General features: G+C 38.1%; 1 protein-coding gene across 1 annotated transcript in view; it reads right to left on the bottom strand.

Annotated features, from left to right (window-relative positions):
- Positions 1-9,734, bottom strand: part of FAM81B (family with sequence similarity 81 member B) — a 63,127-nt gene extending 53,393 nt beyond the window's left edge. The window contains exons 1-3 of the mRNA XM_012774019.3: positions 9,676-9,734; positions 9,136-9,245; positions 4,109-4,182 (exon numbers count right to left, since the gene is read on the bottom strand). Coding sequence (XP_012629473.2) covers positions 4,109-4,182; positions 9,136-9,245; positions 9,676-9,685 — 194 coding nt within the window. The 5' untranslated portion in view covers positions 9,686-9,734. The remainder of the gene's footprint in view (positions 1-4,108; positions 4,183-9,135; positions 9,246-9,675) is intronic.
- Between the last annotated feature and the right edge of the window lie 9,152 nt (positions 9,735-18,886).

The raw sequence follows: 18,886 nt of genomic DNA, 5'->3' as shown, positions 1-18,886 counted from the left end.
TACCCTTGAGCAGAAGCTCTTAGCTATGACCAGAATCCAGAGAGCCTCTTGAGGCAGGAGGGACTGGTGGCATCTGGGCAGCCCCCACCCTGACTGATTGCAGGGGGTCACTGTGGGTAATGTGAATTCCTGTGGTTACGCCTACTTACAAAGTCTTGGCTCTTACAGGTGTGGACAGTGAGAAGATGAAAGAGAGAGAGAATAAAAGGCTGTACTGTGGCTGATGGCAGCGCCACCCAATCTAACATGGCCTGATGGTAGACAGCTCAGCCAACAGAGTTGTCTTCCTTTCTTATGCATCGTAATGTGAAATATCTGTCTTCATCACGCAGCAACAAAAGCAATGCATCACAGCATAATAAAATGTCTACCACGGTGCTAAGAAAAAACCTTGAAAATGAATACTTTCAGACCCAGAATTCCATATTCTACTCATAAGGAGAAATCATTAATCATTTATTATTTTTCCCATTTGACATACTGAAAGTTTTGTGTATCCAAATTTTAAATACCATTCTTTGGCTGTCAGCCAGATCCTCGTCTTCACAAAATGTACTCCTGAGAGAATTCCTGAGATATATATTGGCAGTGACCCAGGCTGGAAAACTCCTTAGCATAAAATAAGCTTGTTTTCCTGCTTCTTTTTTGTTCAGGAAATTTGGAACTTTCTCCATGGGCAGCGGAAATTCAGCATTCGTTCTCTCCATAGACCTTCATATTGAATCCCAGATACTGTGATAGTTCAAGTTTGTGCTTTTCTCCTTTTTATTCCAGCCATCTTTGCCCTCTTTCTGTCTCTGCTACACCATAGGAATGCTCCTGCCTCAGACACTTTGCCCTTCCTCCAGATGTCTACATGGCCAAACCCCTCATTTCCTGCTCTTGGCTCAAATGCCAACTTCTCTTTGAGGCCTGCTCTGACACACATCTGTCTAAAACATATGTCCTTCCCTCCTGCTAGAATGAAAGTTCCATGAGGGCAGGGATCTCTCTCTCTTTTGTTCACTGATGATGACTCTTCAAGTGCTTGGCACAGTGCCTGGCACATAGTAGGTGCTTAATAAATATTTGTTAAGTGAATAAATGGCAATAACCAGATGTTGAAGACCAAACAATCTTAAGGATGAAAGAGACCTTAGAAAGTATTTGATTCCATGGTGAGAAACATTTCCTGCCCAATCCCCAGCATAGTCAATTGAAGAAAAGGATTTATGAGCAGAATTTGTTTTCCATTAAAAATTATTAATAAATCCCAGGGGAGAATAATGTACATTCTTAAATCTTAGCCACCTATTTCATTACATGGAAGAATGTTGATGAGAAATTGTGGGCAGAGTTGAGAAATAGCAAGTGTGCATTACTGATCACTTGAAACCCCCACCCCATTTTATAGAGGGGGCGGACATTGCTCAGAGAAGAAAAGAAATTTTATTTTTCTCAAGGTTGCATAGCTGATTAGAGGCAGATTCAAGAGTAAACCTGAGATGCCCTGGCCTCTGTTCAGTGCTCATCCACCAGCAGAAGATAAAAAATCCAAAAAAAGGCTTTGGTGCTTTTCTGCTTGATTAGGCTTAAATGAGCATTGGACACAACACACTGTCATAAAAGCGGTAGATGTCTGCTCATTGTGAATTGAACAAATGTGGAAATCAGAATTATTTATTGCCTTTGATATAATGTCACCATATTTGTCCTATCAATGACTACAAACATCCTACCTCTCCTGTCCCATGGATTATTAGTATGATCTAACATTTAACAAGTATAATAATGTGTGAACATTGCTCTAACTGCCTGAGTCCAAGAAGGGCTCTGTAATCTCACCCAATCAGCTTGCATTTAAATATGTATCTCTCTAGCCTGACCTTTTCCATAGGCTAGGATTGCCTCTTTTGTTGCTGGATTTTTACATTTTGAGTTGTTATTCTTTGTTGATAGTATTACCTATAAATACACCCATATAGGTTAAGCCTCTGAAAACATGTAATAAATATTCAGGCCGTTTTATGAGTTGATAATGACTTTTACTTAAGTACCCTGTATGCATTGCAACACACCTATGAATTATTGTCACCTATGAATACTATAAGTTGAAGAGTGAATTAATTTTAAAACCATTGTTCTTTGTTTTTATTTTATTGGATTAAATATGTGAATTCAAAATGTCTGTGCCAATAATTGAAATGCCTAGATGCCATTTTGGTTTATAATTAAACAGCTACCCAGAAATCTACTTCTTTAAACAGAGTTCTAATGATTCAGTTGTTCCACTATTACTCTCCATTGAATCTGCCAACTACAGTTTATCAAAAAAAAAAAAAAAAAAAAAAAAAGAATATTAAAATGTACCATGACAGGCAACTGCAGGGGTATCAAAAATCATAAGATCATAGAGCCTCTGCATTTAGGAAGCTCACAGTCTGCTTTGAGAGATTAGAGTCAAAAAGAGAACTAACCATCTCAGGTAGAAAATTGAAAGTTCTAGATATGTGGCTTAGATAGTGACAAGGGATAAGGGAGAGATGAAAGTAGAAATAAATGCTAGGGTAGGGCCAGATAGTCTTCATCATGCTTTTGCTTCAAATTATAGATTATTTATTTTTCTTTGTCTTAATTTTAGTTTCTCTGGAATCCAAGAAATCCAAAAAGTTTTCTTGGATTTCTTAAGTTTTTAACTATCTTCCAAGAATTTATTCTCTCATCTCCTGGGATGTAGGTCAACAGCTTGGGCTAAAGAAATCCACTTGGATTCATAATGGAATTTGGCAGATCAGAAGAATTATTTTTACTTTCCATTTGTCTTGTGGAGAGCCAGGTAGGAACAAGTTTCCCTTTTCTCCTTGGAAGATAAGGTTAGCTAATATATCTATTTAGAATAATTATTTTGTACATACCACATTGATTGTCCTTAACAACAAAAATTCATCTGTCCAAATAAAAGAAAAAAAGAAAAAGAAAATATCTCATCTATATAAATGTCATAGTTTTTAAACATTAAAAAAATCCTTTCCTCATGTTTGGTTTCATTTTTTTCTAAATTATAGATTCATAGTCACATAAACAAATACAAGTTATGGGGACAATAAAAAGAGGGCTGAAATACTGTGAACTATTTGGACTGTATTAAATTTAATTGACTAAAGAACAGGGACATTCTTAATTGGGAAAATAGTGCAATAAAAATCAGTAAATTTAAAATGTCATCTTCATTTTTCTCAAGGTTAATGGTAATTTTTTAAAAAAATTAAAGTCCAATATGTATTTAGATTTTTCTCTTCACATTGACTCATTTCACTTATTTAGTCATTTTTCTTCTGTGGTCATGATGCATATTTTAGAATCAGAATTATTTTAAAGCTGCAGTGAACCCCAGAGAGTTTCTAATTCAATCTCTTCATTTTGCAAATTTAAGAACTAAAGCCAAGAGATATTATAGGACTGACTGAGGTCACACAGCACATTAGGAGAAGGGCTGAGACTAAATCCCAACTGCCCTGAAGACATTACTGGAAGCATTAGACCAAATCTTGCCTCGACATACAAAATAGAAAACAACTCAAATTAATATGCAATGCTTCTGTAATACCACCTTTACAAACTGTAATTCTAGGATATTTGGGGCAATGTGCATGTATCAGTAGTATGTCATATTTCCCAGTGCCCAGACTTGTCCTTCTGTAGACCTTCCCTGGATGGGCTCCAGGAATGCTACTGTAAATAGCAGAAACAAAATTTTCTAAAGATTAATTAAATATATTTCAAAATTTCCTGTGTTTTTATCACAAAATATTAACATATTTTCTTGGCTTATGTTGAAGTCATGGTTAGCTATGTGTGATATTGTTGAATGTCACTCATTGCCTAGGTGGTATTACTTTACCCATAAATCTACCTGAATCTGCTGAAGTTATTTAAAGTGAAGGCAATAAAATCTGTTTGCTCAGTCCATCAGAAAAGAATATATTTGAGCAGGTTGTCTTTCTGAGATGGTTTAGCGTCTTCTGAAAGCGGAGAACTTAACTTAAAGGTCTCATTCAGGCACTTTAATCTCTGAGTGAATCATTAAATGGACTTAATAGGTAAAACTAGCTATAATTTAAAAACTTACTTGTCAACATACTCAATTAGATCCGTGGAATTCTTGGTTGACATTTTGGCTGGAGGTGCTGGAGGTGATGTTACCTAAAACAAAGGTCACAGATTAAAACATATCATTTACTACTTTATAGGTTATTCTCTCTCTCTCTCCCTTTTTTTTTTTTTTTTACAGTGCTTATCCTTGTCATTTCTACCTTGTGCATCAGGCTCATGGAAATCAAACATATATAAACAAAACTGATAATTTATACAGATGTCTCTTCCTAGCATATAATTTTTTTCCTTTATGTATATATTTTAAATTATTCTATCTCCTATAATTCTCATGCCCAAATTATACTGTTAGGTTTAATTTTTTTTTTAGACTATTACAGGGATACAAATGTTTTCATTACATGACTTGCTTTTGTGCAGTTTGAATCAAAGTTGCATTGTGCCCATCACCAAGATACCATGCATTATAACCATTAGGTGTAAATTTACCTGTCCCCTCCTCCCTCCTCCCACCTGCTTGGTTTCCATTGAGTTTTACTGCTATATGTGCACATGGATGTTGATCAATTACTTCCAGTTTAATAGAGAGTACATATGGTATTTGTTTTTTCATTCTTGTGATACTTTGCTTAGAAGAATGGTCTCCAGTTCATCCAGACTGTTGTAAAAAGTATTAATGCATCATTTTTTATGGCTGAATAGTAGTCCATAGTACACATATATCACTTTTTATTAATCCACTCATGTATTGATGGGCACTTGGGTTGATTCCACATCTTTGTTATGGTGAATTGTGCTGCAATAAACATTCAAGCTCATGTGTTTTTGATAGAATGATTTTTTTTTTTCCTTTGGGTAAATACCCAATACTTGGATTGCTGGATCAAATGGTAGGTTTACTTTTAGTTCTTTGAGGTATCTCCATACCGCTTCCCATAGAGGTTGTACTAGTTTGCAGTCCTACCAACAGTATATAAGTATACCTTTCTGTCTGCATCCTCACCAGCATCTGTTATTTAGGGACTTTTTGATGAAAGCCATTCTCACTGGAGTTAGGTGATATCTCACTGTGGTTTTGATTTGCATTTCCTTGATGATTAGAGATATTGAGCACTTTTTTTTCATGTGTTGTTGGCCATTAGTCTATCTTCTTTTGAAAAGTTTCTGTTCATGTCCTTTGCCTACTTTTTAATGGGGTTGTTTGATTTTTTTTCTTGCTGATTTACTTGACTTCTTTGTAGATTTTGGTTATTAGTCCTGAGCTCTGACCTTTTGGGTGATTTTACACTGGTGGGTTTCTACATTGTTTTTGTGACCTGTTTGTGTTGGTTTCTATTTTCCCTTATATTTCATTGAGCTTCCTTATAATCCATATTCAAAGTTCTTCATCTTTCATTTTAATCTTTTCATTTAGGTTGGTATCCATCGGTAAGGAGTTATTGTTTTCCTTTGGGGGTGTCCTTTCACTTTGATTTTTCATATTTCTGGAGTTCTTTTGCTGGTTCCTTCTCATCAGGCCTCTCAGTTGAGATCTGAGGGTGCTAAGGCTGGCTTATTATGGACCTGTCTCTGAGCCCCCAAAGATTAGTCCCTGACTGTGTCAGGGAGAGGAATTCTGGTCCTGAGTTGCCTTTGGGGTGCTTTAGCTGGTTTGATGAACCTTTTGGGTTATGCCCCTTTAGCGGCTCCATCCTCAGTGGCAGACTAAGCTGGGAATGTGCCCCCACCATGGAGAAACAGGCTTTTCAGCACAGAGCACCCTCACTGTTGCTATGGGTGGGAGGGGCCCCAGCTATAAGCTGGCTGAGTCAAAATTACTTTCTGTGATGCCAGGAATGGAGGAGGTGCAGAGGAGGAGGCATCTAGGTGTAAGAATGTCAGCCCTGTGGTATCTCACAGCACTCTTCTGGGGTGTGTCCTGCTGCTGCGCCAAAGTCACCCATGTGGGGCAAGGTAGTCCCCCTTACCCTTTCACTGGCTCTGGCCTCTCTGAATTTGGTTTGGGTCGCTGTCTTCTCTTCTCTCTCCTCCTCTTTCTCAGTTTTGCAGCCTTTTTCTGTGGGGTCCCTGGATGCCTTTGCTATCTCTTCCTGTTATTCACACCTAAGCTGCAACTGTTCTCCACTCTCCTTAGTCCAACTTTCTACCCTTCAGCCGGGACACTCTGACAAGGTATGTCTCTACTCAGCCATCTTGGCTTTTACTCCCAGGTTATTCTTATCCATTTTATCCTTATATAAATGTTTTAATTTTAAACAAAGTTTATACCGTAGATCATAAATCATCAGCCCAGTTAATCTTACACATATGCCCCCTTAGTATTGCTAATGACTAAAACCAAAATTAAGTTCTATGGAGATACTAGAGAGCTGCATTTCATAGATTTGGTATCACAGTCAGGAAAAACTTTTTAGAAAAGTCAAAGCCATAGATTATTCTTAGATAACTTCTAAATAAAATATCCGATGATTATTGACTGAGTTACTCAAGAAGGCCTCACAGAATGAATTATTCCTAAGAGGAATCAGCTAATTTTCAAAACCAAAGCCCCAAAATAGAAAACTAGTTTATCTTAGCACCTGGATTCAGATTATTATAGTCAGTGAGAAATAAAAGCACAGAGCACAGCCACATACATATTTACTAGTATTAAACATGGCTGGTTATATGCATACTTAATTGACAACTTCTAATCTAATAAAATGGTACTACTAGAAAGTTCTATTTTCGTGAAAGTTGATAATCTGGAGCATTGCTATGATCAGAAAGAGGATAGCAAATGTATTCACTGTTTTGCATATGCTGAAAATGCTTTAAACTGTAATATTCTTTTAAGTTTAAAAAACAAAACACTAATTTGTCCTAATTTTAACAGCCTATCACTGAACCTGATTTAATAGGGAGAGTATGAGTGGTATTCCCCCTCAGTTAAAAACTTAAACAAAATATATTCCTAGGATATTTTTTCTTGCTTTGTGTTATTGTATACTATAATGGTGGGCAGAATATGTTAAGACCCACATACAGAGAGATTTCTTTTGCAAATACCTAAGGAACTACCATTTCTTAAGGCCTAAGAAACTTAACTGGAAAACTCCCTCCTCCAAAAAAAACTTAAAAGAAAAAAAAGGTAAGTTTATTATCAAGGAAGCTGGTAAAGAACACCTGAAAACAGTGTCTCCTGACCCAGCCCTCTTGGTGGTAGACAAGAACAGGCTGGAAGCCTGTAGTCAGTGAGCCTCCGTGGCAGTGCTAGGGCCTTCTCCCCAGTGCCGATTAGGGTCTGACGCTCAGAAGCCTGGTCTTCCCCTAGAGAATGCATCTGCTGATCCACTGGCATGCAGTGTCCACATTATGGAAATTAGATTCCTAGAGGACCTGACTGGTTTTCTGCCCTGGTGTGTGTTTTCACTTCCATTTCCTACTGGAACAGATCTGGGCCCTGGGATCCTCACATACTGCATGTTAGTTCTTTTCTTCTTACCTCTCTACTGTTCCCCCTGGTCTGTAAATATGTGTGTGTGTGTGTGTTTATGTGTGTGTGTGTACCTATTTTTGGTATTTTCTCACCAACTGGTTAGTCCATGCCTAACCCATTCAGCAACCAGTAGCCCTTTCTAAATATTTGTGGAATTAAAAAGTATGATGAATACTCTGTTCAAGGGTACTAAATTTTACTGGGCTATTGTCCTCTTTTCTCTTTCTGGAGTACAACAGTTATATATCTATTTTATTTTACACCTACAACACACACTTTTAAAAGGACAAATGTTAAATATGACAACAGAGGAAAATTTGGAAAAATATAGAAAAGTTAAAGATACAAGAAAAAAAAATTCTCACTTGTAGTTCTACTACCCAGAACAAAAGCCATTAACATGGTGGTGCATTTATTTTTGTTTTTAATGCAATTTTTATGTATCTGAGGCAGTATCTAAATTTTTGCATCTTCGCTAATTGAATACAGGAGTCAGTTTTGTTTTATCCCTATTCCTACAGGCTAGGATATTATATGTAACAATTGTCTCATAGTCAAACAACTTGGTGGTTATTATGGCATTTGTTTATACATGTAAGTTTTTACCTATTTCATCATAATACTTTAAAATGCTATAGTTCTTTTTGCCTTTGTGGACAATATAAAATATTTTCTTGTATGTGATGCAATTTCATTCTTTCAACAGCCCTGTAAGAGTAGGCATCATTATCTTTATGTTAGTGTAAGGATGCCATTAGTTACTTTAAGCAGTTGAAATGCTTCCTTATTACAGAAAGAATTTAAGATGCCTTTTATAGGTGAGGATCATGAGAGTCAGAGAGGTAATGGACTTGCTCAAGGTCATGTAAATGATGATAATAATCATGCTATAGCTATTTATTGATTGAGTCTTTCCTACCTGCTAAGCACTTTACCTAAGACAAACCCCACAACAACTTTGGAGGATAGGCCTAATTAGCCCATTTTACAGAAAGGGAAACAGAGGTTAAGTGATCATCCAAAGTCCCACAGCTAGTGTGTGATACACCAATAGATACCCCAAATCAGTGCTCAATATTATGCTAGCTCTTTCCATAACAGGAAGCTGCATCTGCTGGTCGGGTGTTACAAGCAGTATAAAAAGAATCTAAAAACACTGCTTGCTTTGAAAGTTCTGTTTAATTAATGGGGAAGATATGACAAGTACTAATAAAAAAACCCCTTATATTTAGCTATTCTCTTTTTCCTGTTAGAGATAAAGTCTATACCTTGAGTGTATCATGGTTCATTGTGAATCTTTATGAAAAATAAATCATTATCAACTTTTTAAAAAATTTTAGCTCCATATATGAAAAGTCAATCCAATTAATGTATTTACAGATTGAGACCATTTTTCTTTTCAGCTTATGCTACCATCAGTCACTTTGTCAGGGTGAAACAAAGAGGAAATGTGGGAAGAGTATAAAGAAAAACCATTCTTCCTTAAAGCTCTCCAAGCAAGTTTAAGCTTTTTAAAAGCTAAGCAAAATATTCTATTTTTAATATGAATATATAAAAGTACTTGCTTTCTTTTCTTGGTCATTGGCTGAGCCAGGAGGGGGGCCATCAGTTTCATCTGGCTGTTCCTTGGCAGTCGGGGAGGCTCTGGGAGAGGCACTTTTGTTTACATCTGTATCTAGGCAACCAGAATGCTGAATCAGATCAGGAACTATGGCAAGTGAATTTTTGCAGTGGCAGCAATTTTTTTTTTTTTAAATTAAGAGCAGTTTTTGTACAGATGGCTAAGCTTAAAGGGAGGCTTCTAATTTCTTTTACACTTGCCTCTTCCTTTCCCACAACTCCAATTCTCCCTCATTGCCTATCACACTACCGTCAGCTAGAAAAGCATATCCTCACAGGGACTTCTGCAAGACACTTAGGAACTTTGCCGAGATCAAACCGTTCTATAATAAAATAAAAGGGAATAATGTCTTACCCTATTGTGCCCAAGCCATCTGAGGGGCTTCTTTGGGATTTATTATTTTATTCATATGTAATAAAAAATATGAGTAAGAGAATGAAGTATGAGAAGTTTCGAGACCTTAAGTAGTCCGTAGGATAAATACCTGCACTCATGATGCTTGATTTCCCGACTTTATTTTTTGTTGGTTTGAGTTTTTGAAAGGAAACAGATTTTTCTTTTCTCAGAAAACAAAAGTCCTAAGGAATCTTGTTTGCATCCTAACTAAAGTCATGTTTCTGGGGCATCGTCCCAAGGGTGACTTAACAGCATTGTGACAGCAGGAAGGACCTGTGATGTCGATGGGGTTGGCTCCCACAAGTTGTTAAGTCCCTGAGACTCAGGAGCTTTGAAGGTTTTCCTTAATGCTCACTGTCATAAAAATTACTAGGTCCTTCACTTCTTTGTCTCATTGGGTGGGAAGTGGCCATTGTTAAACCCATATTTCATACCCTTCCTCTGATTGTATCTTCACAGCTTTATAGGAAACCAATTACCATCAAATTAGGCAAAGAATAAAGGAAATGCTGTGGCATTCCAAAATCCTCAAGTATGCTAGTGAGGCCAACCCTTCTAAGCCACTAGAGGAGTATCACAAACAATGCACAAACAATGACAGGTGACATGGGTCAGGGTTTTAAATAAGTAAAAATATTTAACTTTAACTTTATAGAGGGAATTTTATTCAGCTATTTGACCAAAAAGGAGTGGATTGTTTTAGCTCTAAAAATTTTTTCTGAGTTTTTAAATTTGAATTTGCATATTCTATTAATAGTTCTTAGACTTCATATGCAAAAATAATGTTATTGGCTAAGTTGCTGTCTAAATTATGGTGCCAGATTTGTTTTGCTCCAAGCACACATGATATTCAGAATGCTGAGTGACAAAGTTTGATTCCAAAGGTAAAGACCACCCCTGATTTTAGCTTCAGTGGCATATCTCTAGTGCTAAACTCTTCAAACTCGCAGATACAGTAGTTCATGGTTTGCAAGCAGCCCCAAAGGCTCGTTACACAACCTTAGAACAAACAGCCTTCTCTTGCTCCTTGCAGGGGTGGGGAACCTGCAGCCTTAAGGTGAAATGTGGCCTTCTAGGTCTGTAAGTCTGGCCTTTTGACTGAATCCAAATTTTGCAGAACAAATCCTTTTATTAACAGGGGTGTGGCAGAGAAAGAGGAAACTTTTCTTGTCTCCTTTAGTGCATAAAAAAGAAGAATCTTGAAGTCAGAAGGCTGCAGCTTTCCCACCCTGCCAGGGAGAACTCCCTGAAAGCATTGTTCTGTTTTGCTCCTTATACTTTCCCTCTCCAGCTCTTTCTTTGCTAGGGTCTGAATTGTATTTCATCTCCCTACCCCCTTCAAATGTTGAAGCCCTCATCCCCAAGGGGAATGTATTTGGAGATAGGATCTTTAGGAGGTAATTAAGGTTAAATGAGGTCATAAAGGTGGGGTCCTCATCAAACAGAACTGTGGCTTTGTAAGAAGAAGAAAGCAAGGGAGAGACATCGCTCCCCCTGCCACGTGAGGACACAGCGAGAAGGTGGCCATCTGCGAGCCAGGAGGAGGGCCCTTACCAGGAACCAAATCTGCCAGCACCTTAATTTTGGACTTCGGAGGCTCCAGAACTGTTGAGATTATAAATCTCTGAGGTTTCAGCCAGCCAGTCTGGTATTTCGTTAGGACAGCCCAAGTAGACCGAGATGCTTGAACCACTGTCTTGTTTCCCTCCAGCCATGTTCTGCTGCACAAATACATGCAAGAGTGAGCGGAGACGTGGGTTTAACCAGGGTTTCATTTAGTCAAGGAAGTATGAGGAGGTGTGAGGAGTACAGGGTGATTATACTGTTTGAATGTGTAATGTAACCCGCTGTGTCTTGATGTAGAGTCAGCTGTGCGCTCATCCTCTCCCTGAGGAGAGATGATGTTTCTTGAGGACAGGGGCTTTTTTTTGCATCCTTGTATTCCCAGTGATCCCAGCACAATCAGTGCTTTAAATTAGGAAGTGCTCAGATTCTTTCTGAAATAAATGATTCCAGGAGTCCCAGAGATTCTCCTGATCTGACCCACTGGGTAGAGGCTTCCTGTCCTTTGTAACTACCATGGAAACTGCTCTTGTCAAGGCCCCCCATGACCTGTTTATTGCTAAATCCAGGGTTTAATTTTCAGTCTTCATCTTACTTGCCCCCTCAGCAGCATCTGACAGAGTTGAGCGCTGTCTTCACCCTGAGACTCTTTCTTTACGTGGCTCCCAGAGTGAAGTGTCTCCCACCTTTCTGCTACTCCTTTTCATGGGTTTCTTTTTTCTTTCCCTAACCTCTGAGCCAGAGATCAATCATCTCAGTTTGCCCACCCAGAACTTTCCAGAAAGTCCTGTGTCCTTGGAAACTCCTTAGGCTCCCAGCAAACCAGAATAGTTGATTTCTTATCTTGGGATGTTGCAGTGCCCCAGAGCTCAATCCTTGGACTTCCACACTCACTACCTTGATGATTTTACCCAGTTGAATGGCTATAAGCTGGTGTTCCTCAAATCCTTGCCATGTAGTACATGACAACAGCCTTTTCCTAAGTGCTCAGGCTCCAAACCTTGGAATCCTCCTTCTTTCTCTCAGACCTTTTCTGTTTACACCACCTTTTAAATATATCCAGGGTTGGATTCTTTCTTGCCACCATTATGCTGGCCCAAGCCACCATTCTCTCTCCCCTGGATGATTGCAGTGACTTTCTAAAACCAAGCTTCCTTCTGCCAAACTTGTCCCCACTCCTAGATTATTCTCAACAAAATAGCCAGTGATGTTTTCAAAATTAAGACTGCGTATGAAATTCATCTATTCAAAATTTGTCAGTAGTTTTTCATCTTGCTCAGAATAAAAGACAAAACTTTTCTGAGATCTATCTACAAAAACCTCTCTGAGGCTATGTGGCAGGGTCCTCCCATAGCTGTCCAACCCTGAGATCTCCTACTGCTCTTGCCCTTGATTACACCCCTCCAGCCACAGGGCCCCCCAAGGACCCTGTGAACACTGGGGCAGGCTCTTGCCACCCCCCATGGCCTTGGACTTTAATGTTGCACCCTTCTTTCTCCCTGCTCATCTGTTCTTTCCCCAAATGTCACTTTCTCAGAGAGGCCTTCCCTGGCTATCAAAAATTACCATGTCCTCCTATATTACATGCACTTCCTATGACTGTTTCCTGATGTATTTCCCTCTTAGCATTTATCCGATATACATTTTACTTTCCTTATTGTTTCCCCTGCTAGAATCAATGCTCCATAGGGCAAATATTTTTGTCTCTTTAGTTCACTGCTCTGCCTCAATGCCTAGAATGGTTTGTGGCACATGGTAGGCACTCAATAAATATTTTAATTAAATAAATGAAGTCCTTTAAAAGTGTAGATAAATTCTACAGGGGAGTTCAGAAACACAGGTGACTTCTGTTGGGGGTCAGGTGGATGGAAGTGGCACAAATTGTGGAGGAGCTGGCATTTCACCTGAACTTTGAAAAATGCACAGGTTGAGGACTCCTGAGATCTTAGGGGTACCCATGATTGTCTGACTCTTCTCTTTTCCCCCAAAACAATCCTAAAGATGCTTCGAGGGGCTCTTACTGCCTGGGACCCTCCGCTGATGCTTGAAGAGAGGGAAGCCCTCTATCCCCACTACCAAATATTCCTTGTTTTATTCTCTTTCCTGTCTGATTTCCAGTCACCTGCCTATTAGAAAGAACCTGATCAATTCAGAATGGAACACCAGACAAGGGACACCACCTTCATCCAGGCATTTCAAACATCAGTGTATATAAAACTCACCTGCAGAATTTCTTAAACTATAGATTCATAGACCCCACCCCACAAATTTCTAAACAAGTTCATTTTGATCCAGAGATTTAAGGATCCTGCATTTAAAAACTCAAGGATTTCTAAAATGGCATCCCTGAGGGCCTATAGAGAAGATAATTTTTGGTCAGGGGGCTTCTTTGGGGTGCCCTAAAATTGCTGCTATATTCCTATAAATCCATCTGTCTGTCTATCCACCCATCCATCTATCATCTGTCTCGGATTTTGCGTGTAAGCGAAGTTCCATCCACTGTGGCAGTGCTGGAGAAGATTTCTTCCTGCACAACAATGTCCCTAGGTCCTAATTGCCACCTGCACTTCCCCCAAGGCCAAACCACAGCCCTCAGGGAGTCTCCCTCAGGTGCAATCTGCTTTCACTTCTACTTTGTATTTGTATCTGGCTACTTACTCATCCTTCTTCCCAGTGTCAGAGAGGGTCTCTTTTTCCATTCTTGGACTTCCTGTTACCACTTCTGTCTCCTCTGCTTCTGAACAAACAGCTTCTCCCCAGACAGATAAATGCAGCCAAAGTACCACAGGGAATCCCACCTTCCTGAGCTGCCATTTCCTGCCTTCAGTTTCAATCGCCCTTCATCTGGTTTTAGCTGGTATTAGCCAAGTAAATTGAGGAACAAGATTAAGAATGCAACACATTAAAATATAGGAACTTTGCTAATTTCCAATGAAGTAAAATGCCAAGGGAAAAATACACTCTGGAGAAATGTATTCGTGTTTGTATACAGCCTGTCTCATATTCACACGTGCAAAAACAAAAACCAGCAACTAAAAAACTGACAAAATCCCCATTGGCAGCAGATGCAGTGCAAAAATAGGTAAGCTAGGCCGGGCACGGTGGCTCACGCCTGTAATCCTAGCACTTTGGGAGGCCCAGGCGGGCGGATAGCTCATGGTCAGGAGTTCGAAACTAGCCTGAGCGAGACCCCGTCACTACCAAAAATAGAAAGAAATTAATTGACCAACTAAAAATATATATACAAAAAATTGGCCAGGCATGGTGGCACATGCCTGTAGTCCCAGCTACTCGGGAGGCTGAGGCAGGAGGATCGCTCGAGCCCAGGAGATTGAGGTTGCTGTGAGCGAGGCTGACGCCATGGCACTCACTCTAGCCTGGGCAACAAAGTGAGACTCTGTCTCAAAAAAAAAAAAAAAAAAAAAAAAAAAAAATAGGTAAGCTAACAAGTCAAAGCCGATGACCACTCAAGTGGCTATTTAATATATTGCCACCAGATACAGGAACTATAGGCCTTCTTGGGAGCAATAAAAGCCATGCTTGTTAAATTAGCTTACTGGATCTCTATGATACTGGCAGCAGGGACCATTATTCTAGGGGCAAAAGTCTCTTTTGCCAGAGGGGTTCTGAGCGAGGCCTCTAGGATCCAGCAGTCTGCTCTGAAAAACCTTGATTCCACATCCCTGAGACTGTCAGCTCACCAGGAAGAGACTGGTAGTGGGTAGCCACACCAGCTTGCTGCTCTAATAATTTTGAGGATCCTGTTTTTGTTGTGTAGTAAGACCCGTGTCCCCAGCTATGCAGCCTAATGCAAGCACCTGCACTTCAAGGTGACCTGAAATACCTGTTTGAAAAGCACACAAATAGATTCTAATCCCCAAATCAATACATGTATTTTTGGCCCTAGACATCTATACATTTAGCCAAATGGCTCTAGGACAGAATTTAATATTGTATATTGTTTTGTCTCATCAATAGAAAGGGTAATGAAAGCCATAAGAGAGAAGTTTTCCTGTGCTCTGGAATAATCCTATGTCCCACCATCAAAGTAGGTAAGATTATTCTGTGTACAAAACTGACCCCTTAAACAGGGTGAGAATTCACTGAAAAAAAAAAAAAAAAAACAAAAAACAACTGACCCCTGAATAATGCTCCCTTCTGAAGGAAGGCCCATGTCAATATGGGCTACACACATACTTACCTCTCCTTATGGCCATGACTCCTAACCTTGGTAGAGTTTGGGCATCTTCCATCTGCTATGGTTGCTGTCTAGCATGGCTTATCTTTGTAAAAATCAAAGTAAAAATTTTGTCTAATGCATTTATTTCTCCTAGAAATTTGTGACTACTTTTCATCAGTATAGACATACCTAGACCAAACTGTAAAGTAAGGGATGGGAAAAAGTCAAACGTTTGACTGCATGCCTATTACATGAAAGGCGCTGTGTTGTATGTTTATAGTTCAGTAATTCTTACAACCACCCAATGAGTATGTTAACCCAGTTTATAGGTGAAAGTTGAGGAACTTTTCAAAGTCTGACAAAATTCTATACTCTTCCCACCTTACCAGGCTCCTTCTCATTGGAGTCTGTGTGTTGTCTTTGCCCTTTCCTGCCTCCTTCTTCTTTTTGACACCACCTATGCCCTTTGCCAGGAACCTTGTTCTTAGATACTCAAGTTCCCCAGTGAAGTCATTCAATCATTCATTTCCTCATTCCCTCGGGCATACAAGCATTCAAACATTTATTAAGTATCTTCTATGCACTTTTCTAGGTATTGAGAATACAGCAATTATCAAAACAGAAAAAAAAATTTTCTTCCCTTGCTGATGTTCTAGAAGAGAATGCTCAGTAAGTACGCAGACAGTTAAGATGCAATGTGGTGATGAGTGTAATTATTGAGGGAAGTCTTGCAGCTGTAGGAACAGACAGGCTGGAGTGGCTTGCAAGAAAAGAGAAAGCGGAGATGATTTCTTGGAAGAGGTGACATCTGAGGGATGACCTGTGGCCCTGCGGGAATTATAGCCTCATAGAGTGGACAAAGTGCGTTTCAGCTCAGTGAATGCCCATTCCCATGACAGTAGCGTAGGGAGGCAGGAACGGAGGGGTGACAATCAGAGATGAGGCTGTGCAGGTGAGTAGAGGCCAGACTCTGAAGCGTCTTGTGTCTTTGCAGGTGCAATAAAGAGATTGGAATTTACCCTACAGGTGTTGGGGAGCTGATGAAATGCAAATAATAGGCAAATATATGAACTCTGATTTATGCTCCTGTATAAAGAACCTTTTTTAAACTTAAGACATCAAGTCAATAATGTAAAAATATGATAAAAACTTATGAAGTCCTTGTGGAAAATTCTGTTGTATTTTTTTTCTTGTTTCTAAAATTGCCATTGTATATCCCATGTAAATTATCTGGCAACTTGAAACTCTGAGTCCACATCGCTGCTGTGGGTTACATGGCACTTTGTCAGAGGAATATCTATTAACTACCCAGTGGTTTTATTTTTGTGACATGAAAAAGTATCCATGAAAATTGAAAAACTTATTTGACCAAAGCAGACAAAAAATCAACTTTGAAAAATAAGAATTGGGGTGTTTCTGTAATTATTTTTTATTTTAAGTGTCCAATTATCATTTATGTACATACATATATAATTTTATATAAATGCATAAATGTGATATAGAAATATCAGAAATGATTAATAGTCTCACTATATATTAATAAGAAGCTATACCAAAGTATACAGGAAGGAACACTTGTAATTATGTCATTTGAAACATTTACTGTGTATATTTTGATATGTTTCTATCCTTTTTATGAACATGTATATACATATATATATAACAGAGATCATATTATGCATATAGTTTTATATCCTCATTTTTCCACTTAACCTTAATAATCTGCTATATTTGATATCTCATCTGTTTTTACGTATTCTTGAGAATATGATTTTAATAGCTATATAGAATACAGTCTATTAATAACAATCTTGTTTAACTGCTTTTTTATTTTGGGGCATTTGAAGTATGGCCAATTTTTTGGTAATGGAAATAATACTGCAATAATATTATAAATAAAATCTTTTCATATCTCTTATTTTCTAAGGAACAAAGGGATCAAAGGGTAGAAATATTTGTGAGGATATTGATATACAAGTAGTCCTAGAAAAGATTATTATATTTTCGTGAAGCAAATTGAAAACGTGCAACAGAGACATAAAATTTTTATACCTAGATGCAGTAATTGCACATTTAAAATACATCCTAGGGAAATAATCCAAAGTACATAAAAAGACTTACACATAAATGTGTTCATCATAGTGTTAAAATAATCAAAAATTGGAATCAGCTTAATTGTCTGATGCTAGGAAATGCTAAAAGTTTACTTCTTTTGGACTTAAACATTTTTAATGGTTGTCATAATTATTAATAGTTACTTATGATTTGGAAAATGTATATGTTACAATGGTAAGTGTGGAAACTTGGGATATAAAGTGTTGTTTACAGTTTATTGTATTTCTATTAGTATGTATTATTTTTATATTTTAGAAAGTGATGAAATAAAAGACAACTCTTCCTTTGTTGTACAATTATACTTTATCAGGTTTCCTTACCTTGTTTACTAAAAATTCAGTCATTCTTTCATTTTCTAATGGTGTATACCAGTTTTTACATTTTGTTAAGTCCTAATAATAATCAGACAAGCTTTCTAACTGCAGGCTACCTTGAAGTGAATAGGCTGAAAATTCATGCTAATTTCAGACTGCTTTCACAGATTCTACTCTGTAGAGATAGACATGGGGTTTGGGATCAGGAATTCTGATTTGATTCCTGACTTGCCCAATTCTCTGCATCTATTTGAAGGTAGCAGCAGAGAAAGTTCTAGTCTGGACTATTATTGATCCATGGCGAAGCAGGCAAGAAAGCACTTCTGAAGGAGAATGTTCAGCTTCAGACTGAGAAGGTACTTTTCACTCCAAATGACAGGCTTGATTTCCATCAGTCGATAATAGGTTTTAGATTTTAGTTTGTTTTTATTTTTTAGGTTGGAGGAGAACATTATTTGATGTGACATGAGAAATGTTTTGAAAGGGTATTTAGTAGGGGAGTTATAACATTTTTCTAAGAATTGGGGTGTCCTTGAAATTATTCTTATGTTTTAAATGTTTTATTCCATTTCCACATATATATATATATATAATTTTACATAAATGCATAAATGTGATATTTTTTAGTGACATCTTTTTTTTCTTTCTGTTCTTACTTCCTTTTTCCCCCAATCCTCTCACCCATGAAGGCTTAGTAGGAGACCTTTATAACTTCAGAACATTGCAGGTAGATTAAAACACCCCTTTCCTGCTCATATTTTGGGTGGTGTTACACTTCAAATATTAGCCAGGTTTGGAAGCTCTGTGGCAACAGCTTCTCATTAGTGGCTAGTCTGTGCTAAACCTATAAAGAGAAGTGTTATCTGATTTTATGCAAAACATTGAAGATCTAAATGTTTGTTTTTTTTCTGGCAAGTGAACAGATTTGTTTTTATGTTACCTCAATTAAAAATGTTCTAATAATGTTACGTTACTTTTAAAAAGATCATCCTATGGGCATTTGACATGGAAGGACACAAGGGACTTTTCTGGAGTGACAGAGATGTAGAACATTTTGACTGTGGTGGTGATGATGTGTGTGTAGCATCCATCAAATCCCATTGAACTATATGCTTAAAATGGATGCA

The sequence above is a fragment of the Microcebus murinus genome, chromosome 11 (genome assembly GCF_040939455.1).
Source record: "Microcebus murinus isolate Inina chromosome 11, M.murinus_Inina_mat1.0, whole genome shotgun sequence".
In the NCBI taxonomy this organism is placed as follows: Eukaryota; Metazoa; Chordata; class Mammalia; order Primates; family Cheirogaleidae; genus Microcebus; species Microcebus murinus.
Note: the sequence above shows the minus strand (reverse complement) of the source record. Positions and strands in the feature narration are given on the sequence as shown.